This window comes from Epinephelus fuscoguttatus, linkage group LG23 (assembly GCF_011397635.1).
Source record: "Epinephelus fuscoguttatus linkage group LG23, E.fuscoguttatus.final_Chr_v1".
Classification (NCBI taxonomy): Eukaryota; Metazoa; Chordata; class Actinopteri; order Perciformes; family Serranidae; genus Epinephelus; species Epinephelus fuscoguttatus.
The window spans coordinates 143,563-166,879 of record NC_064774.1 but is presented as its reverse complement, the minus strand read 5'-3'; the positions used below and the strand labels follow the sequence as shown (position 1 = coordinate 166,879).

General features: G+C 41.4%; 2 protein-coding genes across 2 annotated transcripts; both read right to left on the bottom strand.

Annotated features, from left to right (window-relative positions):
• Positions 1-2,087: 2,087 nt before the first annotated feature.
• Positions 2,088-22,785, bottom strand: LOC125884178 (gastrula zinc finger protein XlCGF8.2DB-like). Its single transcript, XM_049569018.1, has 2 exons — positions 22,759-22,785; positions 2,088-3,080 (listed from the first exon to the last, which is right to left on the bottom strand). Exon 2 carries the CDS (start codon positions 3,078-3,080, stop codon positions 2,088-2,090), a length of 993 nt encoding a protein of 330 aa, XP_049424975.1. The 5' UTR covers positions 22,759-22,785.
• On the bottom strand, positions 12,289-18,961 carry LOC125884188 (oocyte zinc finger protein XlCOF7.1-like). Its single transcript, XM_049569034.1, has 2 exons — positions 18,695-18,961; positions 12,289-16,546 (listed from the first exon to the last, which is right to left on the bottom strand). The coding sequence occupies exons 1-2, from the start codon at positions 18,885-18,887 to the stop codon at positions 15,294-15,296; spliced, it is 1,446 nt and encodes a 481-aa protein (XP_049424991.1). The 5' UTR covers positions 18,888-18,961; the 3' UTR covers positions 12,289-15,293.
• Positions 22,786-23,317: the final 532 nt, after the last annotated feature.

Sequence of the window (23,317 nt, the reverse complement as noted above, 5' to 3'; positions counted from 1 at the left end):
GTTTACAATGAAGCATTTTTAGCCAAACAAACAAGTTTCACCTTGGCTTTCACAAAAGAACACAAGCGTCGAGTGTGTTTTATCTTATAAATATCTGGGCATTGTGTTAGATGTTGAACTACTCGCGAAAAAGCTGAAGCTGAAACTGGGTTTTTATTTTGGGTATTGGCGAGTACAGCCTATGACCAATCTGATACCACGTAATGCCTCACGTCATTATGCATACGCACGCTAGTGATGCGCGGGCTGATCTGTAACCCGCGGGTCGGGTCGGGTCGGGTCAAGAAATGTTCACTTTATTGGCGGGGCAGGTGGGGCGGGTCATTAAAGATTAAATATGTTTGATATAGCCTACTTGTTAACAACACTGTTGTAGGTTAGGTAAATGCATGTTACGTAACGTAACCTGCGACCTGACATCACAAAAGAGCCAAGCAGCGGCCACAACAAACCAGAGTCAATGAAGCGGTGAAGATGGAAGAAAAAGTGAGGGAAAGATTACAGTCGGGAGAGTACAGAGTTAAAAGAAAAGAAAGCCAAGCTGCTAAATCTCATGTTTGGGACAGTTTCTGTGAGGTAGTTAGTGCAGCAGACGACAGCAGCAATTCCTATGATAAGCTATACAAGCATGAGAGCCACAAGACGGGTAAGTTAATAGCGACGGGGGCGGGGTGGGGCGGGTTGTGAAAATAGATGCGGTTGTGCGGGCGGGATGGAGCGGTTCAAATTATTTCATAAATGCGGGACCTGCGGGTTGGAAAAAACCCGACCCGCGCGTCACTAATGCACGCTACAGGCAAACGAAATGGAAACGGAGCGGAGTTTAAAAAGCATTCTACTGTAGCCTTTAAAATGTCTTTTTTTACCAAATTGTGTGGCTGCACTTTAATCTGTGTCTTGATCTGTGTCAACACTGGATAATAATAATAAAAATAAAGTTCTATGGCATTTATTCTACTATTATGTATTTATCTCTTAATATTTTACATAGAGTTTTAGGAGTTGAGACATAAAACAATTCATATCTCATCCATTTTTATTTTACGCACTGGTATTAGATCAGTACTCGGTATCGGCAGACACCTAAGGTTCAGGGATCGGAATCTGTATTATGAAGGAAAAAGTGGTATCGGTACATCTCTGTTCCTTATATGTGGAATCTTCTGCAGGAGACTCAAAGTTGCACTCTTTGGTTCCTCTCGGCCGTTTCAAAGCACTGCTGCAGGATTTTTGTACACAGTCTTCTACGTGCCAATGTCACGGTGTGTCTTAGCTGGTCTTTGTAATCATGTATAGTTGCCCTTTTCGCACTTTTATGGTTAACCTCTAGTATATATCAACATATTTTCTGTCTTTTCTTTGTCGTAATCTTTGGGTTTTATATTGCTATATATTATATTGTTTGGGAGATGTACATTTTGTTCTATGTTGTGTCTGTAACTTATGTTGCCGCTTGCCTCGGCCAGGGTGCTCTTGAAAAAGAGATTTTTTTTTAGTCTCCTTCCAAATTCTGTATTTATTTGTATTTAGTTTCTCACCCGAAACTGTATTCGTGTTCTAGCTGCCCATCAATCTAAGTTTGTGGCCATTACTCTTGAGCCCTTGATGTGACACAACAGGAAAACAGTAGCTACAGCATCAGTCAACGTCATCTTAATTGCCGATAGGTGGCCAACGAGGCGAGTATTTGCCGATACCAATGTCCAGTTGATCAAACAGTGCATCCCTGGATTCTCATGTGTGTCACAGCGTGGTCACTTTGTGTCAAAGGTTTTTCACCTGCATGAAATCTCATGCAACAAACCCAATTCCCCCCCCCATGAAAATCCTTTATCACAAACCAAGCAACCAAATGGTTTCTCTATGTATGACTCCACATGTGTCTCCAAAAGCCAAATCTTTCAACACACTCTTGAGCGACTTGACTATTTTTGGACAGTAATAGGTCTCATACAACATAGTTCAGAGTTTAAGGCTGACAAAGGTTCTCTAGTCTCCTCCCAGTCATCATCCCTGTCATCAGTCTCAGGTTGTAAATGTGTATCTGGATCTGAGTTCCTGGCTGGTTTTGGTCCTCCACAGTCCTCTCAATCAGCTTCTTTTTCCATCTGTTCAGCTGAGCTGCTGGCTGGAGGTTCTGCCTCTCTGTTCTCCTCAGTTTGACTTCGATCAGGCTGTGAGGACTGACGACCAACACACTTATGGTCTCTGAGGTATTTGGGGTGAGTAAATCTATGATCACAAATACCGCAGCTGAAACGTTTCTCTCCTGAGTGGGTTTTCATGTGAAGAACAAGAGAGTACTTGCGAGGGTAACTTTTCCCACACTCAGAGCAGCTAAATGGTTTCTCTCCTGTGTGGCAGGCCATGTGTTTCTGTAAACTTCCACTCTGTGTAAAAGATCTCGTACAAAGTGAACAGCTGAAAGGTTTCTCTCCTGTATGGGATCTCATGTGTTGCTTCAGATGTGTCTTGGTGCGCAATTTTTTCCCACACTCAGAGCAGCAAAATGGTTTCTCTCCTGTGTGTGTTCTCATATGTAATTGTAGATATCCAATCTGTACAAAAGATTTCTCACAAATTGAGCAGGTAGAAAGTTTCTCTCCTGTGTGAATCAACATGTGTCTCTTCAGACCTGTCTTGGTGTTGAATTTTTTCTCACAATCAGAGCAGCTGAAAGGTTTTTCTCCTGTGTGAGTTAGCATGTGCCTCTTCAGATCAGGCTTGCGGCCATATCTTTTCCCACATTCAGAGCAGCGAAATGGTTTCTCTCCTGTATGAGTTCTCATGTGTCCTTTCAGAATTCCACTTTTACCAAATTTTTTCCCACACTCAGAGCAGCTAAATGGTTTCTCACCAGCACTACATTTCGAATCACTAACAGGGTCTTCATCATTTTTAAGAGACTTTAAGCCTAACTGATATTCTCTGGTCTCTGTCCAATCATCACTGTCATCAGTCTCAGGTTCAGAAGACTCTCCAGTCTGGTCATCAGTCTCAGGTTGTAAATGTGTATCTGGATCTGAGTTCCTGGCTGGTTCTGGTCCTCCACAGTCCTCTCCATCAGCTCCAGTTTCCATCTGTTCAATGTGTCTTTGATGAAGCTGTGAGGACTGAGGTTTCTCTTCATCATCTTCACTCAGGACAGGAGTGGATATTGACTTGGTGATATCATCCTCCTCCAGCCCTTGAAGCTGCTCTCCCTCCTGACTGATCCAGAGTTCCTCCTGTTCCTCTTTAATGTGTGGAGGCTCTGGGTCCTCCTGTTCCTCTTTAATGTGTGGAGGCTCTGGGTCCTCCTGTTCCTCTTTAATGTGTGGAGGCTCTGGGTCCTCCTGTTCCTCTTTAATGTGTGGAGGCTCTGGGTCCTCCTGGTCCTCTTTAATGTGTGGAGGCTCTGGGTCCTCCTGTTCCTCTTTAATGTGTGGAGGCTCTGGGTCCTCCTGGTCCTCTTTAATGTGTGGAGGCTCTGGGTCCTCCTGGTCCTCTTTAATGAGTGGAGGCTCTGGGTCCTCCTGGTCCTCTTTAATGTGTGGGGGCTCTGGGTCCTCCTGGTCCACACTGGAGCTCCACTCCTGCTGCTCAGGGGGAACCTCTTCTTTAACCACCAACAGCTGCTGGACGTCTGCAGGAAACAGGAAACACACACATGTTACAGAGAAATGTTGTCCTTCATTCACATCACAGCTCAAAAACTCCTTACTGAACTTCTACAGATCTCTGAGCATCAAACAGCTTCACACTAAATTCTGCATTTAGACTTTGAGTGAATCAGTGGCACAAAGAGTCACCTGTAGATACTGTTAGAGAGCAGTGAAGCGGTGTAACCAATGAACCTTCATTAATATAGGCCTATATTTTATCTACAAGTGCACGTCACACACTGAGCGAGCCGCCTGTTAATGACGCTGTGGGCTAATGGGCATGTAGCTACTTCCATGTTTCAGATGATACGTCATGTTTGTAGTCGACCAATGAAGATGAGTTTCCTGCCCGATGAGTTTCCTGCCCGACATGTTGTTAACTAGCCTGTGGAATAACCGCAGGTACCAGCCCTGGAAATTAACCTGACTCCTGTCTGACTGCTGAGCGTGGACGCTTCCTGTTTTTTTTTTTTTTCTTTCCTTCGACTAAGCGACCAATGGAATCTTGCCGACTAATGACCTTTCTGTTCAACTGACGTTTAGTCTACTGTTAGGGGGCAGCCCTACTTTTCACCCAGCCACCCAATCACAGTGGAGGAGGGGCAGAACAAATAGCCAACCACAAAAACCAATCGTCACATTTCACATGTGCAAGTGCAAAAGAAAAACACCAACAATGGAGGACCAATATGTGAATATATTGTAGGCTGTGTATAATATATGTTTCACCGCCGACAAAAATCTCATTTAATATAGACGTTTTAAAGAAAGGAGTGTATGTGTAAGTACAGGGGATTTATTGTTTTTCTTTTTTTTTTTCTTTTTTTTTTTTTTACAGTGGTATCCAAATGGGTATCACGAATCATGGAATTTCACTGGTCCTGGTATCAAAAATTTTTGATATTGTCACAGTCCTACATTTAAGCCTGAAGATTGTCTTGTATGGCGACTAGAGACCAGAGTGTGCCTGTTTATGTTGGTGAAAGGTAAATAATTAAGTTGAGTTTATGTCTTTTTAAACAGCTTTTTTCTACTGATTTGCACTGATGTATCTGCCGATAGTCACTTTGTTGGCTGCCAGTGGCATCCACCGATGGCAGTGTCCCATGTTTTTACATTGTGTCATGTTAATTTTGCACAGGCTTAAAAAGTAGGGGTTCCACACTAATGGAAGCAGTCCCTGATGATGCTACATTGTAAAACAACAAATCCGTGTTAAAGTCAGCAGGAGGAGAGCTAGTTAACGTTAGCTGTCAGCTATGAGCAGTCAGTGGCTGCAACTTACTCCTGATAGAGGTTGAGTTACATTATGATGCGTTCAAGCTCTATTGAGTAAAAATTAGTATTCGGTAAAGATAATTTATAAATTTCTCACGGTGTGTGAAAATATAATCTTATAAAACATAAGTTTTGGCCAGAAACTTAAATTGATGCAGCTGTTTGAAGAATGAATTTGTTGATGTCTTGACAGCAATATAATTCTGATGTATTATCTAGTACAGTTAAAGATGGTTTTCATGTGAAAGTCAATTATATTGCTTCAAAATTTGCTTGACTATATTTGTGCTCAATCAGAGAGAAGGGTGGAATGACCTTAAAACAGTTCAGTTAATTTTTTTATTGTGAAGATTTCTTCTTTCCATGGTATCAAAGGGGAAAAAATAACAACAAAATCATAGCAAACAACAACAAAAAAACATCAGGCTTGAGGCTTGAACTAACAACCTCTGACACCAAGTAGCACCGTCTATCTGAGTGAGCTAATTAGCAAGTGACAACTCTTCTCTGACTTCACAAATTGACTAAGCCAGCCACCAGGATGACAGCAGCTGTCAAGGCAGATTTCACACTGCTGTCATAAATTCAGTTATCAAGACAAAAATCTGAAAATACACATCTTGCATCTAGACAGCATGGAGATGTTGTTAATTTGTTTTTTAACAATGATTGATTTACTCCATAAGGGAAAAAAACGGTGTGTAAAGATGCGCTATTCCCATTGACAGCAATGGTTCACATGAGGACAGAATCCAAAATGCTGTCAAAAATTCAGTTTTTGATATAAAATTCTAATATTTGGCGAACATCATCTATCATGACTCCAAGATTTTGTTAATTTTTTTTCATGAGCACTGAAAACTTATTTAGCAAGAATTTGCATATATATGTTTACAGTACTGTTTACAGTCAAACATCTTGATGCACTGCAGGCTCAATTTTTGATAAATCAAAAATCTGTGGAGGACAGTCTGAAGATGCTCTGTAGCAAGTTTGGTGTCAATTGAGCGAAAATTGTGGGAGGAGATAGGTTTGGATGACAGGTGATGGACTTCATAATTTGCAATAGCTTTAAATTGACACATTTCTACAGTATTGGGGCTATCTTTTGGTATAAGCTGCGAAGCTGTAGCACATACGATAGATTTGTTGTGAATTTTCATTAGGTTAGTTCGAGATGAGCCAGGCCTGCGCAGATTCGATCACCAGCGATCGGCACACAATGCATGCCGGTTACTTTTGTGTCCGACTTCATCCCGACTTGCTCTGACGTATTACAAAAGTGGACGGCGATAAAACCGCGAGAGCGAGGCGGCCGCGGTTTTTAGAGCCAGGCGCTGCAGTTGCTCTCCACCGACTGCACCGCCTGGCTCTCACCTGATCTAACAGCTGATTGGTTCAGATGTTGACTCAACAAGATGACGTTTTAGATAAACTCCTCATTTTTGTTAAATTCTAGAGATTAAGATTGTATTTGTCTGACCTGAAGGTTTATTCTGTGAACAGAAAACATGTTGTGTGACTGATGGTGAAAACAAACTGATATATGGGTCTGATCACTTTTTTAACGAACTGACATCATTCCAGACAGGATGTTAGTGTGTCTGTGACTTCCTGTGCAGACTGAAGGCTGTTGGAAACTGTCGGGAAACTGTCCGACTTCACCGCAGCTTTTTGTCACCGCCCCCTGCTGCGCCGCCTGCTCTCGTCTACTTTTCAGGCGAGGCGCAGTTCATCTCGAACGAGCCTAATGTTTTGAACTTTGGACGCTTGCTGTAGCGCCACCATCAGGACTATTGACTTGTGTTTATAGCTGAGCAAATCTGGCATAGGACTGGACCTTTGTGCAAAGTTTGGTGATTTTTCATGCACGGGAAGTAGGATCGGAGGAAGAAGATATAACGAACAGGAAAACAACAGGGTCCTGGCAGGACTGCCTGCCCGGCCCCTGAATAACTAAGCACTAAGGTGACGCCTCTGCGCCTGGATAGACTGGTTTGAGTGACGACAACAACAGTGGAATGTTGTTGACCCAATTTTACTCTTAAACCCAGTTCAGACCAAAGATTCACGACGATGCGAGTTGAAACAGGCAACTACTGTACTGTCAACACTCTGTTCTGTAATGTTCTAAGAACCTGCCGGGTCCCACCAATGCAACCAGATGAGACGGTGTATCATCGCTGTGCAACAGCTCTCTGTACTTCCGTTCTGATTTGCAGCTTTTCAGACTTATTTTGTGGCTGAATATAATTTGTAGCTTCTTAAAATCTGAATGAGGATAGTGATAGTGAGATACTGGCTACAGTGATGAAACAAAACCAGCATCAGATGGACTGTATTCATAATCAATACGCCACAATAATAATCGTCGACAGAGTGAATATTTATTGAACAAAGCTGCAGTTATATTATTAATAACGAACTTGTAATGTTTCATGAACAAACCTGCTCTGTGTAACCGAAGCTGAGGGTTGAAAACAGCGTCCAGTAGTTTCCGTTGTCGCTCGTTCTCCTCTTTTGATCGACAAAGTTCCTCCTCGTACTCTGCTATCGTTCTTTCAAACAGCCCAAATATCTCTTCAGCAGCCGCAGTTAGTCGCTGCTTCACCAACGATCTCAGCATTTGGACTCTAGACATGTTCACACTTTAAAAACACAACAAACACTCGTCTATTACAACACCTGTTTGCACCTGACGCTAAACGGGGTGAAGCTAGCAGCAGTAAAGAATACAGCTTCCGGGGAGGTGATATACTGAACTTCAAAATAAAAGTCCTGAAGTGAACTTCATCAGGACACAACAAAAACAGTCACTTTTCAATTCAGTTCATCTCAAATACACACACACACACACACACACACACACACACACACACACACACACACACATATATATATATTTGCAGAAAAAAAGATATGTTATTGCCAAAGCATTTCTTTTTTGTCTTTATTTCTTTTTGTGTTTCTTTTTCTTGTTTTTTTTCTTTCTTTCTTGTTCCTTTTTTGTTAGTTTCTTGTTGCTTCTGTCTTTTTTCTTTCTTTCTATCTTTCTTTTTGTTTCTCTTTCCTTCTTGTTTGTTTCTTTCTTTGTAATCCTAGTTCTTCTTCTTCTTCTTCTTCTTCTTCTTCTTCTTCTTCTTCTTCTTCTTCTTCTTCCGAGGAAATCATACTTCCCATGGGTGAAAACTCACCAAACTTTGCACAAAGGTCCAGTCTCATGACAGATATCCTCAGCTGTGGCTCAGCCAAGCGTCTGACTTTGAAAATTCATAACAAATCAACCATACGTGCTACAACTTCACAACTTTCATCAAACTGTAGCCCCAATACTGAAGAAACTTTTGTACATTTAAACCTATTAAAAATTATGATCATTTTCAAAAACTGTAAAACTTCTTAAACCTATCTCCTCCCACAATTTTTGCTCAAAGGACACCAAACTTGCTACAGAGCATCTTCAGACTGTCCTACAAAAACTTTGTTTCTCAGATTTTTGATTTATCAAAAATTGAGCCTACAGTGCATCAAAATGTTTGACTGTAAACTGTACTGTAAACATATACATACAAATTCTTGCTAAATAAATCTTCAATGTTCATGAAAAAAATGACAAAATTCTAGAGTCATGGTAGATGATGTGTGGCAAATTTCAGAATTTTATCTCAAAAACTGAATTTTTGACAGCATTTTGAATTTTGCTCTAATGTGAACAGTTGGAGTCAGTGTAAAAATGGCAATTTTAAACATCAGTTTTTCACTTATGGAGCAAATCAATCATTGTTACAAACAAATTACCAACATCTCCATGCTGTCTAGATGCAATATGTGTATTTTCAGATTTTTGTCTTAATAACTGAATTTTTTTCAGTGGTTTCAAATCTGCCTTTCCATGCATGGATGGCTGCTTTCCAACACAACAGTGAATGGCTTACTCAATTTGTGAAGCCACTGTTGAGTTGCTACTAGCTAATTAGCTCAGAGTGGTAGATGACTGTCTTAGGTTCTAGAGATTGTGGATTTGAGCCTCAACTGATGCAGAATCCACATTGTAATGTAAACATCTTCTTGTGCTCCAGCTTATTGCTTAAAATTGCCTGAGCCTGACTCATCCATGTTCAGCATCTACAAGTCTTCTTCCTGCTAGAAAATCTGCCTTCTCATGCTTGAAAATAAACCAAACTTTGCACAAAGATCCAGTGTCAATACTTCAGTGTGAAACCGTCTGAAGCTTCTCACTTTGCACATAGCTCAACTAGTTAAACATCAGTTTTTCATTTATGGAGCAAATCAATCATTGTTACTAACAAATTACCAACATCTCCATGCTGTCTAGATGCAATATGTGTATTTTCAGATTTTTGTCTTAATTGAATTTTTTACAGTGGTTTGAAATCTGCTTTTCCATGCATGGAAACCTGCTAAACCTGCATGTCTGGCTTAGTCAGTTTGTGAAGCTACACATGAATTGTCACTGACTAATTAGCTCAGTGAGATAGAAACTGATCCTTAGTCTCAGAGGTTGTGAGTTCAAGCCTCAGCTGATGCAAAAGGCAGATGGTGTTGCTAAATGTCTTCCAATTCTTCTGCTTGTTGCTCAGAATTGCCTGAAAATGCCCGGACCCGACCCATCGCTGCACAGCAGCTATAATTCCTTTTTTTGTGTGTTTGTTTGCCTCTTTTTTTGTTTGTTCCTTTCTTTCTCTCTTTCTTGTTCTTTGTCTTTTGTTCTTTATTGTTTTTCCTTTCTTCATTCTTTCTTTCCTTCTTTCTTCATTTTTTTTCTTTCATTGGTTCGTCCATTCCTTTGTCTCTCTCTCTGTTTTTTATTTCTCAGACAACATTCGTATGTGGGGCCCATGTGGGTAGTAAATGGGCCGACAATATGTAACCCATGAACAATCCCATTTAGGACCAATTTCCATCCCCTCACGTCAACAGTAGAAAAGGCAATGTATCATCTATAAAGAAACTCGAAGAATGAAGAGAGGACCTGCATGAAAACATCAAAACTGAGAACTGTGAGAGGGCAGGTACCAAAGCACAATCACAAACACTTAACACAAGTCTCAAATTACGGCAATGCTACAACAGATGCATCAGTGATCCTGCCTCATCACAGCCATGCCACTTTTATTTGTAAAATTTTGTACTCAATTTATTATCAAGTTCTTGCTGAGCCCCGTGGATATATTCTTTGAGAGTGACCTTAAGATTGATCTCTACTGTAGGTGTGACAAGAATTTAGCATCTGTTAAATTATACAACTTTTTCATCTTGTGAAAGGACCCCATATCCCCATCTTTCACAGTGTGCCCCAGTTCATTTCTGCCACGGCACTACCTCTGGCATTCATGTGGATACCACCTGACATGTTCCACCCACTCAAACACCATTGCAGACCAAGTACCCCCCTCATGCCCAATGGTTACAAAGCTGGAGAACTGACAATAAAGCCTCTTGAATCTTGAACACAGATCAACATTGCAACACCAGCAGGGGCCTGTTGTTCAAAACCTAGATAAGGGATTAAGCCGGGATATCTTGGTTATCCTGGCTTAATTTAGCACTGATTCAGTTGTTCGAAAGCAGAGGCTCATATGTTTCCATGGAGATTTATTCTGTGCACTAAGCCTGGTCCCGACCAGGCTAACAACCAGGCTTAGTTTAGCCTGGTGCCTTATCTGTCCAGTCAGCTGTCAATGCGATCGGAAACCAATGTGTTTTACCATCATTTCATGTTCTTGTGTACGTATTTGCCTCATTTTTGTACAAAATACATTAAGCCTGCAATAAAAAAATATTTAAAACATTATTTTTGTCATAGCCCAAACATACTTTGACATGCACATATCTTTACCAATAACAAAGGATTAATTGTTGGAATAAACATACAAGTAGGTGTATTTGGCATTAGCACAATTAGTGGTTATTAGGTGTCATAACTGTGTGACCTTCCCAAATTATATTCCCAGTTAACTGGACCAATAACTCCAGTGTACTTTACATCAATGAATGAAAACATGAAGATGAAACCACAATGTTCTTCAACCTCATTTTATTTAAATGAAAAATACTGTAATCAGTCAGTGTCTGCTTTGAGCTGTGGAGAGAAAGAGAGAAATAACATTGATTAATACATTGCATCACAGTCATGCTTACAGTGTGCATTAAAGTCACTTACTTCTGTCTGTAGTTTCTTAATTTCCAAGTCCAGTTTCCTGAAGGTCTTTCTTTTAATTTGTCAATTTGTCTTACACTGCAAGACAATCCAAAGTCAGACCGTCCACATAACACCACTGGTTGATTAATGAATGAATAAAATGATTGATTCCATGTACAGTATACTGGAATAATATACCTTGTATGAAGAGGGCGGTTTCTGTGGGTGGGACAGAGTCTGTAGCTGTCCCCCCTGTATCCCCTCCATCATCGGCCTGCCTCAGTTCTGATCCAGGGCGAGCTCTTCCGCTGGTGTGAAATCAGCAGTTGGTTCCCGAGTAATATTATATCCACTGCTCACCTTTAAGGTGAAGTGTACAACTGTTAATTTGTGGAAGGAACTTTAATTGTAATTATGACAGATTCAGCAAGTTTTTAGATTACTTACGCATTCAGTCGGTCCGCAGTTGTTTGCCACGCACTCTCTCTCTGCTTTATTATCGCTGCAGTGTTTCCTTTCTTCGTGATTATATGTTTTACCTCTTCATAAGTGTCTATGATGAGACGCTGCTCACTGGGTGAGAAGTATGCGGCACGTGCCCTCTCCATTGCTGCATCAGTGAATCTGTGATCGATCTCGGGGTCTATTTAAGAAAGCCATGGACGCGCACTCACCTGAGTAAGTTACACCTGGCTTGACAAAGCCGCTCCTCCTCAGCCTGGCTTGGTGTTCCAACAACCAATTAAGCCAGGATGGACTCAGGGGAATTTGTCCAGCCTCGCTTTTCCACTTATCCTGGATTGGTTAATTCTACTTTCGAACAACAGGCCCCAGGACATATTACTACTACTACTATTATTATTATTATTAGCAGCAGCAGCAGAAAAGAGTTTAGTGCTGAAATGTGTGTGTATTAATCAGCCATTGTTTTAATTGATCACTAACAGATCTGTAAGTGTTTAGTTCCTATGTGTTTGTATTTCTTTGTTGTTGTTAAAATAAATAATGATACTGTTGGGAAAAAATAGTCCTGAAGTGTTACTGGAATTACTCAGAAAAAAATTAACAGTAAGATTAATTATCAAAATCCACTTTCGAAAGAACGGAATTCATTGAGCGTGAAGATTAATTTCTGAACTTGGAAAAAAAAAGCATTTTTCAACACAAAGAAGTTGCGGTTTCTGTTAAAATGTCATTAAGTCATTCAGTTCTGTTGCCTTTATTCAGCTCTATCAGTCTGGGAAACACTTCATTTTTTACATATTCAAGCCACTCAGTTTACATAAAAACATATTTTGTAACATTTTCTGAGCGCAGAGAAAACATTGAGCCACATCCAGACGACATACTGTTTCCCTTTTCTTAAGTTTCAAACAAAGGCAAAGTTAATGTTAAAGTTTTGTTCTTTTAAACAGTTTAATGTTATACAGGACCGCTGCCAGCTGTGGAGATGCGTTCATACGGGGCTCCTTGTATTTCACATTTCAATAAAAATTAATCACTCAGCCATCTATAAATGAAAAAAGAAAACGGGGCCATGCAGGGGAGGATATTCGCTTCTCTATGTTGTAGATATGCCCCACACAGATCAATATATACAACACGTAGAGTCTATTCGAGTTCATCACAGTTTCATATAAAATCACATCGATCAGTCTAAACATAAACTTATCACCAGATAAACAAACAGAGATCACATCAAATTTGTCACTCAAGATTATCTTAAATAAAGCAGTTTAATAAACCAGTGAACACTGAATGACTGAATTTAAAGTTGATAAGGAGATTCGTCTCATGGCGTACTATAAAAATAGTTGGAGAACCGTTACCAGACGCCAGCAAGAACCAGGATCGATATCTGGAGCGAAACAATACCCAACTCCAAATGTTGTTTGCTCACAGCAGAAGAAAACTGTTCTCATTTCAAACATCTCCACAACTGTTTCAACTCTCTGTCGCTCCAGAGTTTCATCGCTGCTCAAAGTTCCAGCTGAATTGGTAGTTGTTCTGCCGCTGCCGTTAATTTTCAAATTTTTTGTTTAAAATGTTTCCCCACACTGAGCAGCTGAAGGGTTTCTCTCCAATGTGGGTTCCCATATGTGTGTCACAGCATGGTCATTCAGTCTGGAGTGTTTCTTACAAACTGCGCAGCTGAAACCAAATCTCATGTGACGAACAATGTTTTCCTTCCAAGGGAATCTTGCACCACAAATAGCGTTGGGCTGGTGTGGACGTTTTTAAACCGGTCTGATATTAAGCCAAACACCGCTCCTGAGTGGAGCATAGCAACATTGTGTCCTATCAGCAAACTATTGTCTTACTATCGCATAGCATGGCGTAATATCGGAGATCTCTGTCCACACTGCATCCATTAAATATGCACTTCTGTTAAACACATAGCTATCAGCTGTGTCCTCGAGATCAGACTGGAGGCCTCACCACTTCACAGATGGGTGAGTAGCTTACTTGCTATCTTCCCTCATTTGTAACATCACCTTTTAAACCAAAAAATACATCTAATACCGAGACATTTACTCGAAATGGCATCCAGTATAGCCAACTGCAGGTAGCATTGCTTGTTTTTAGCAATAGTGTTTTAGTTTACCAGAAACATTCAGCTACGTTTCTGTGGTGAAATGAGAAGGCATCTTGGAGATAAATCCTCATTTCAACTTCATGAATCAGCCGTTCTTTATCTATTGTAGTTATTCAAAGCGAGCAACGCAGTATCTCATGAAAGTTCAGCTCATCATGTGCAGCCACCTTAGACACCTCTTGTCAGCTCCAAATCCATACGCCCCGTTTCCACTGAGCAGTGCGGTTCAGTTCAGCTCGGTGCGCTTTTTTTCTGTTTCCACAGTGAAAAGTTGTGGATGGTACCAATGGACCTGTTCCCTAACGTCCCCATGTTTGGTCCCCCCTCTGTTGGGGTACCTAGCACAGAGATCTGGTACTAAAAGGTGGAGCTGTGAACACAACACGCTGTGTTGACTAGCTTTCTCAAAACTGTAGACTGAGAAAAAATAACTTCAATCACTGGGCCGACTGCCGGCAACTTTTAAGGTGGAACGTTAACTTGTAATGTTACTCAATGCATGAGTTGACGACGTGAATCCATCAACACACCTTAAATTTCACTGTGACAACTTTGACCATCACTTTAGTTTTTATATGACACACACTTTTAGTAATGAGTGGATCTTCAAGTGTTTGTATATATTAATCATATTAGTTTCATGTACTGCATATATTCTAATCCTCACTCAGAGAAAAAAAAAGTGCTGTGTGCTACAGCAACACTAAACCCCTGAGCTTGCCTGAGAAGGACTAAATGCACAAAGCTGCTATTTTTAAATATCCCATGGAGAGAGACTCTCACTGCAGCCTGTTCTATTTTGTTGTGAAAATGTGGGCGTGCAGCCTCGTTCTGTGGACGATAAACCAGGTGCAGACTTCCATCTGTGTCACCGCTGATGAGGAAATACAGCAAGTGCTGGACGGAGCAGTGAGTGACAACAACCCCGCCCACATTTAAGAGGACTGTCTGAACAGACCGAGGGTCTAGGTACCATGTCTGAAGGGTTACTGTTGGGTCCAAAGGTACCATACTGAAAGTGTTTGGTGGAAACGGGGCGATACTGGCACAGTTCTAAATTTCTTGAGACCAACTCTGCCATGTATCCTCTCATCACTCAAAGAACATATGAACTCTCCTATAAACAAACAGTGTGCACTGCTCTGTCCGTCCCACCTCTTCTGAAATTCAATCTCCTTCATGTTACCAACACCAGCCTGGCTTGCTGGACTCTTGTGGCTCTGTTACTCTGTTTATACACTTCATATTATGTTAAGAAAGTTGTTTTATTGCTTATTACTGGTACAGTACAAGTTGGACTTAGCGACATGACGCCGTCAACACCGGTTGCTTGTGTAAGCTACTGTTTAATTGGTCGGGTTATGTTGAAATGACAAAAGCCGATTAAGCCAGTTTGCATATAATCAAACCAACTCAAGCTCATGCACTGAGCAACTCAATGGTTTCTTTTCTGTATGAATTCTTGTGTTCCTTCAGACTCCAGCAGACAATCTCTTACAACACAATTTCAGTTTTTTAGCCAGTAGTAAGTGTCATAAGACAGAATGGGATTTCATCATTTTTAAATGGGTTTATACATAACTGAGGTTCATCGGTCTGCGTACAACCACCATCAGTGTTCAGTCTCAAGTTCAGAAGACTCTCCAGTCTTGTCATCAGTCTCAGGTTGTAAATGTGTATCTGGATCTGAGCTCCTGGCTGGTTCTGGTCCTCCACAGTCCTCTCGGTCTGCTTCTGTTTCCATCTGTTCAGCTGAGCTGCTGGCTGGAGGCTCTGCTCCCTCCCTGCTCTCTCCCTTCTCCTCAGTCCGACTTTCACGAGCCCGATCAGACTGATGACTATCACACTGATGGTCTCTGAGTTGATGAGGCCAAGTGAATCTTTGGTCACAAACACTGCAGCTGAATGGTGTCTCTGCTGTGTGGATCATCATGTGTGTCTGTAAATGTTCACTCACTGAAAAAGATTTCTCAGCTGGGCAACTGAAAGGTTTTTCTCCTGTATCAGAGCTGCTGTCTTGCTTCAGATGTGTCCTGGGGCCCAATCTCTTCCCATACTCAGAGCAGCCAAATGGTGTTTCATCTGTGTGGCTTCGCATGTGAGTGTACAAATTTCCACTCTGTGTGAACGATTTCTTACAAACTAGGCAGCTGAAAGGTTTTTCCCCTGTGTGAGTGATCATGTGTCTCTTCAGGTGTGTCTTGTGGTAAAATCTTTTCCCACACTCAGAGCAGCAAAACGGTTTCTCCCCTGTATGAATTCTCATGTGTATCTTCAGATTTCCACTTTCTGCAAATTTTTTCCCACACACAGAGCAGCTGAATGGTTTCTCTCCTGTATGCGTCCTCATGTGTGTCTTCAGATTCCCGCTGTGACCAAATCTTCTCCCACACTCAGAGCAGCGAAATGGTTTCAAATTGACACGTGAATCATTTACGGGGACTTCATAACTTTCCAGAAAGTTAAAACCTGACTGAGGTTCTCTGGTCTCTGTCCAATCATCGTCACTGTCATCAGTCTCAGGCTGTAAATGTGTATCTGGATCTGAGTTCCTGGCTGGTTCTGGTCCTCCACAGTCCTCTCCATCATCATCTGTTCCCATCTGCTCAATGAGTCTTTGATGAAGCTGTGAGGTCTGAGGTTCCTCCTCTTCATCTTCACTCTCCACAGGGACAATAGTAAAAGGGAACTCGGGAATATCAGCTTCCTCCAGCCCTTGAAGCTGCTCTCCCTCCTGACTGATCCAGAGTTCCTCCTGTTCCTCTTTAATGAGTGGAGGCTCTGGGTCCTCCTGGTCCACACTGGAGCTCCACTCCTGCTGCTCAGGGGGAACCTCTTCTTTAACCACCAACAGCTGCTGGACGTCTGCAGGAAACAGGAAACACACAGATGTTACAGAGAAATGTTGTCGTTCATTCACATCACAGCTCAAAAACTCCTTACTGAACTTCTACAGATCTCTGAGCATCAAACAGCTTCACAGTGTTCACTCAACCGTTCAGACTTTAAGTGAATGAGTCGCGGAGCCTGGGCTGCCTACAGAGACCGGACTTTTTCACAGCATATTCAGATGACATATAGCTAGCGGATTGTGAGGAGAGTTTGCTGTATGTGACAAAAACCTCTCAAGCTTTGGAAGACTTGGAGAGCCTTTAAATCACAGACAGACAGGCTGAAAAACTGTTCATATCCCAGAGCCATCACTGCACTCAATATGAACACTTAACATACACTGTGATCTCTTGTGCAATATGATACTGTCGTCCATTAGCATTATGTGCAATGAAACATGTGGGCAATGTTTTGTTTTATATGTTTTTTTTTACATCCTTTTCATATATATATATATATATATATATATATATATATATATATATATATATATATATATATACACACACACACAGATAGATATAAATACAATTGTTACATTAATTACATTCATTGTCATAGTGATCCACCTTGTTTTGTAATCAGGGTGTTTTTTAAGGAGAGCCACCCAATTTCATTGTACTTCTGCAACAATAATAAAGGTCTATTCTTCTGTCTAAATTATCCTAAAGAGGCTAAATATTATTTAAAACACAGTTTCAGGTTTGTGAAACCTTCATTCTATATGGGAAGATCACATTAAACCAGGTCCAGGTCAAAAACCACCATACTTAGACTTGTCAAAACTGGACAAGATTTCCTGAGAGAAGTCAGAGAATATTTAAGACACTGTCTCAGATATGTAAACACTTTATTATACTTGATAAACTGCAAAAAATAGTAATTATACTGACTGACACGCCAGAACATGGCATTTGTTTGTAGAAATCAAGCCACAGCCTCTGAGGATGAACACAAAGTGCCAAAACTGCTGTTCCTCAACACAGAGCCTATGGCATAGATACGGCGTGGATTTGACGCATAAGTATAAATCCTGCATACGTCTTGTGTGTGATTTATCTTGGTTTCATATGAACGGAGGAAATCTCGCTTGTCGCCAGGCTACCTTATACAATGTAAAGTGACATAGGTTTATGCTAATTACATTAGCATGTTGTATTTGTTTGGAAAAAGTATTTAGCTTAAGACAGTTGTTTTGTCGGTGAACCTTGTGAGCTGTAATGGAGCCCAATTTTCTAACGTTACCTTTGTTATACAATGTAAAATGCCAAAGTGTTTGTCTGTGAATGTGGAGTTATAGTGAAGCTGATTTGTGTACTTGTGTTTGAAACTGTTCCTACTAAGCCATGTGTAACACGCTAACTACACCAGAGAAGCTAACGGCACCAGAGAAGCTAACGGCACCAGAGAAGCTAACGACACCAGAGAAGCTAACGACACCACAGAAGCTAACGACACCAGAGAAGCTAACGGCACCACAGAAGCTAACGGCACCAGAGAAGCTAACGACACCAGAGAAGCTAACGGCACCAGAGAAGCTAACGACACCAGAGAAGCTAACGACACCAGAGAAGCTAACGGCACCAGAGAAGCTAACGGCACCACAGAAGCTAACGACACCAGAGAAGCTAACGACACCACAGAAGCTAACGGCACCACAGAAGCTAACGACACCACAGAAGCTAACGGCACCACAGAAGCTAACGACACCAGAGAAGCTAACGGCACCAGAGAAGCTAACGGCACTACAAGAAGCTAACGGCACCACAGAAGCTAATGGCACCACAGAAGCTAACGGCACCACAGAAGCTAACGGCACCACAGAAGCTAACGACACCAGAGAAGCTAACGGCACCAGAGAAGCTAACGACACTACAAGAAGCTAACGGCACCACAGAAGCTAATGACACCACAGAAGCTAATGGCACCACAGAAGCTAACGGCACCACAGAAGCTAACGACACCACAGAAGCTAATGGCACCACAGAAGCTAACGACACCAGAGAAGCTAACGACACCACAGAAGCTAACGTGGCTTTAATCGTCGACAGACTGAATATTTATTGAACAAAGCTGCAGTTATATTATTAATAATGAACTTGTAATGTTTAATGAACAAACCTGCTCTGTGTAACCGAAGCTGAGGGTTGAAAACAGCGTCCAGTAGTTTCCGTTGTCGCTCGTTCTCCTCTTTTGATCGACAAAGTTCCTCCTCGTACTCTGCTATCGTTCTTTCAACCAGCCCAAATATCTCTTCAGCAGCCGCAGTTAGTCGCTGCTTCACCAACGATCTCAGCATTTGGACTTTAGACATGTTCACACTTTAAAAACACAACAAAGACACTCTGCTAACACACGTTTCTACTGGACGCCATCTTGTTAAACTAATGTGACGTTGGTCACAGTGAGGAATACAGCTTCCGGGGCAGATGAAATACTGAACTTCAAAATAAAAGACATGAAGTGTAACACCGGAATTACTGAGAGAAAACACTTCTCGTACCTTTGAAAATGAAGCAGAATCCCATATCAGGACTTCATTTACCTCAAGCAGTAGAAACACTGTGAAAACCCTAAATTTGTGCTCTGAGATAAAGATTCTATTATATCGTATTTTTGGTGTAATTTTCTGCATATCTTTTATTCATCTGTATCACAAGATTGTAGCCCCTGAAGGAAATGTGAAGTAAAGAATATTTTAAAACAAAAAAACAACAAAAAAAAACACTTCTTAAATACTGATACTCATTGAGTTTGAAAATTCATTCTTTAACTCTGACTAAGTTTTTGTCTCTGACTCTTTCAAACACAACCTGAGCCGTCCTCAGAGAACACCTGGGCCCTATTTCAGAGAGCAGGATTAGTGAAAACTCTGAGTATGTTAATGTTCTGAGATGAGGGAAACTACTGGCTTGCATCTAAGCCTGAGGCTGATCGCCTGCTGAGCGTGTAGCAGAAAGGAGAGACATGGCGTGTCCTTTGTGAATGAAGTTGTGGACATTGAGGCACAGTTTATTCAGGGGCTGCTGCGTCAGGAGATGATGATATGGATGTCTCCCCGGAGGAGTGTCACTCTATCATTTATCTAACGATCTGTTCTCACATATATCAAATATTACACATCATGGATTTACATTATCATCGGAGCAAATTTTATGCATTGCCCTTTGATTCTTTTCTTTATAACATCAGAAACACTGAATATATCAGCAAGACAGCAATTTGTCGGGCCATAAGAAAAGTGACTCTGACTCTGAAAAGATTTTTGCCCGTTTTAGCAGTTTTCCTGGGGCATACATCAAAAAGGATCATCAAAGACAGGTTCCACGGGGCACAGGGACTTTGTTGCAGCAGCCGCAGGTTCAATTCCAGCCTGCACTCTCTAACTGTGCGTCATTCCCCCTCTCTCTCCCCCTTAACGATATGCTGTCTTGCCATTAAAGGCAACAAAAGCCCAAAAAACAATCTTCAAAAAAGAAAAAAGGAATTCCACAGAATTGCAGGTTTGTCAGTTTTAATAGCAAATTAATCTCCGTGGATACATGATGCAATGATTCATGAATACTTTTCATAAACGCAAAGATTCTGTGGTGTAATTGGCTCATTTATGGGACTCAACATCCCATAATAGCTCCATCTGAGAATGAAGGAGATTACGTGAATTGGAAGTCATTTTACAGCAGTTCAATTAACCTCAGCCGAATATTGACAGAATGACATAATTATAAGCAAAATGTTTACCAGTCTGTACGATATTTTTGTGATTGATTTTGAGTCGCTGCCCAGTGTGTTTGGGCCCCATCAGATTACAGCTGAACAAGAATCAAACAAAACTTCCACAGGGTGTCGGTGGCTTAGCGGATGGAGTGGGCGCCCCCTGTACTTTATTACATTGTCAAAGTTCTGGAAAAACCATGAACCAAACAATAAAAGATGATGGAAGATTGTTTCCAACAATGTGACTATGTGCTGGTGTTGCTCTGCAGTTGGAGGGGATGTGAATAGAAACATTCAACATACTAACGCACATACCATGAACCCAGATGTGTTAAACAGGGACGAGGAAAAAACAAGACATAACCCAGATGTGTTAAAATGTTACGTGACACTGTAAATGTAATATCTCCCAAAATCTTGTTGGTAGTGGATTATATTACTTCGGTACTGCTAAAACAAATATTACTGTCACCCCCAGCACACTTGTACACACTTTGACGCTTTTTATACCATGTAACCAGACTTTACAGTTTTAATCTGTGACTTTTTTCTGCTAAAATTACAAATTTAATCTTGTAGATTTATGACTTAAGTCTCGAACTCTAAGATGTTTTTTTTCTTTAACATGGCCCTTATCCTCCTTTGTGATTCTATGGCTCTGCTTGTGCGGAGGTGTCTGCATCACTCTGCAGTTACACCTTTAGAACACTAGTCAGCCGTGAGGTTTCTGTGAAGTGCTGTGAAGTTTAGTTGATTCAAAACACACAGTAAAGACAGCGAGTCCATGTAAATTGTGCTCTCCGGTGAGCTTGTGAAGAATACCCCCAGTCCTTGGTGTTTGTGGCTTACTCACGAGGAATAAAGATTCAGAGAGAAATGTCTCAAGTTGTAAAATGATTTTTATTCCCTCAATTCAGGTGTTTTCCGTCAGATACAAATAATATAGTAAAAGGCAAAAATGAATTTAAATCAAAAATGTTAAAATTCAATTTTTTTTTGGAAAAAGTTAAAAATAGTTGGAACTGGTCTGGATAGGTTTTGTAAGCCCTTCAATTAGGCAAATCTGATTTTAAATTTGGTTTTGTCAAAATGTATCACCTGAATTTGTATCTTTTTATTTTTCAGTAAAGATCAGTCCAGAAACCGGCTGACATTAACTGCTTTGGCGTCCTGTTCAAGGCCATGTGAGAGAGTTATTACGGGTCCCTCAGGAGAGCAGATGCTCTTCAGCACGGGCCAGCTGCCGCTCCAAGTCAACTTTCACCGGCGATGAGTTTCACAAAGGAAGATAAAAGATTCAATCTGATGTTCAGTTTCCTGCCAGAGCAAAAAAACATGATTCAGAGAGACCAGGGCCTCTGAAAGAAGGCCACGATTACCAAATGTTGTCTCTTTTTATACGCTCTCAAGCCCAGTTCTTGATGACACCACGGACAGGTTTTCAGTAAATTCAAAACAGAGTTGGCTGTTTGACAGTATCTGTCCATCAACGCCACATGGGAGGGTTTGACTCATGTTTCACTACACGTGAGCTCAACCACAGTGCGCGCGCGCACACACACACACACACACACAGCTCTGCATGCTGTGACGTATGAGTCAAACCTAAGCCCAACAAACAACAATCAAAAATAAAACATGGTAATATAAAAATCATACAGTATCAGCCTTATGATGTAGAGATGATGTGAATATATGTAAAATGAAAATACAAGCATTTTAAAGCAACTTAAATTTGTTCATGTTTCCATGACATCCATGTTGAGCAGTGCAGCTGTAAGAGTTGAACTTAATGATTTAAACGACAGTGTGACCAGGAAAGATGCAAACTGTGACTCGCAGTCACATTTTGTGACCATGGAGCTCCAATGCGACTGGCAAATACTATAAATACATGAACTGGAGAGGCGTAAGTTTGTTACCAGCTTACAGTGAATAAACCCTGACACTGAAAAGGCGCCGCTGTAACAGTTTAACCTTCTGCTAACTGCTAACAACTGACAGGAAGCTACAAGTTCACAGCAAAAACATGACTGAGGTTCTCTGGTCTCTTTCCAATCATCATCACTATCATCAGTCTCAGGTTCAGAAGACTCTCCAGTCTTGTCGTCAGTCTCAGGTTGTAAACGTGTATCTGGATCGGAGTTCCTGGCTGGTTCTGGTCCTCCACAGTCCTCTCCATCAGCCTCTGTTTCCATCTCTTTTCCCACACTCAGAGCAGCTAAATGGTTTCTCATCAACACTATATTCCAAATCACTAAAAGGTCTTCATCATTTCTAAGAGAGTTTAAGCCTGACTGAGGTTCTCTGGTCTCTGTCCAATCATCACTGTCATCAGTCTCATCAATCTCTGATTCAGAAGACTCTCCAGTCTTGTCATGTGTCTCAGGTTGTAAATGTGTATCTGGATCTGAGTTCCTGGCTGGTTCTGATCCTCCACAGTCCTCTCCATCAGTTTCTGTTTCCACCTGTTCAGTGTGTCTTTGATGAAGCTGTGAGGACTGAGGAACGAGAGAGAGTTTTGTCTTACCATCATGGACCACCTTCAGCGTACAGGGAAAGAGCATAGAGTATGTCAAATCCAGATCTTGCAGCTTCTTCTTCTATGGTCCAAACTGCCGATGTTTCTGGACAAGAGCAGCGCTGAAGTCCGGGTAGATAAGAACTCGTGTTCCATTAAAAACGAGCTCCTTCTTTTCCCTGGAGAGCTTCAAAATCTTTATCTTGTCCTGGAAGTGGAGGAACTAAACCAGGATCGGCCTTGGTCCGGCTCTGGAGTTAAGCTTGATGAAGGATGAACGGTGACAGCGCTCAATGACAGGAGGAGTGGGGAAATTCACTTCACCGAGGAGCAGCGGGATCAAGCGGTTCATGAAGCTGAGGATGTCCCTACCCTCAGCCTTCTCGGGGACATTAATGAAGAGCAGGTTAGAGGCCCGGCTCCGGTTCTCAGCGGCTTCAGCTCGATCTTTCAGGTGGGCATTATCATTTTCAAGTGTTTTGACACATTGTATCAGGTCCTGTACA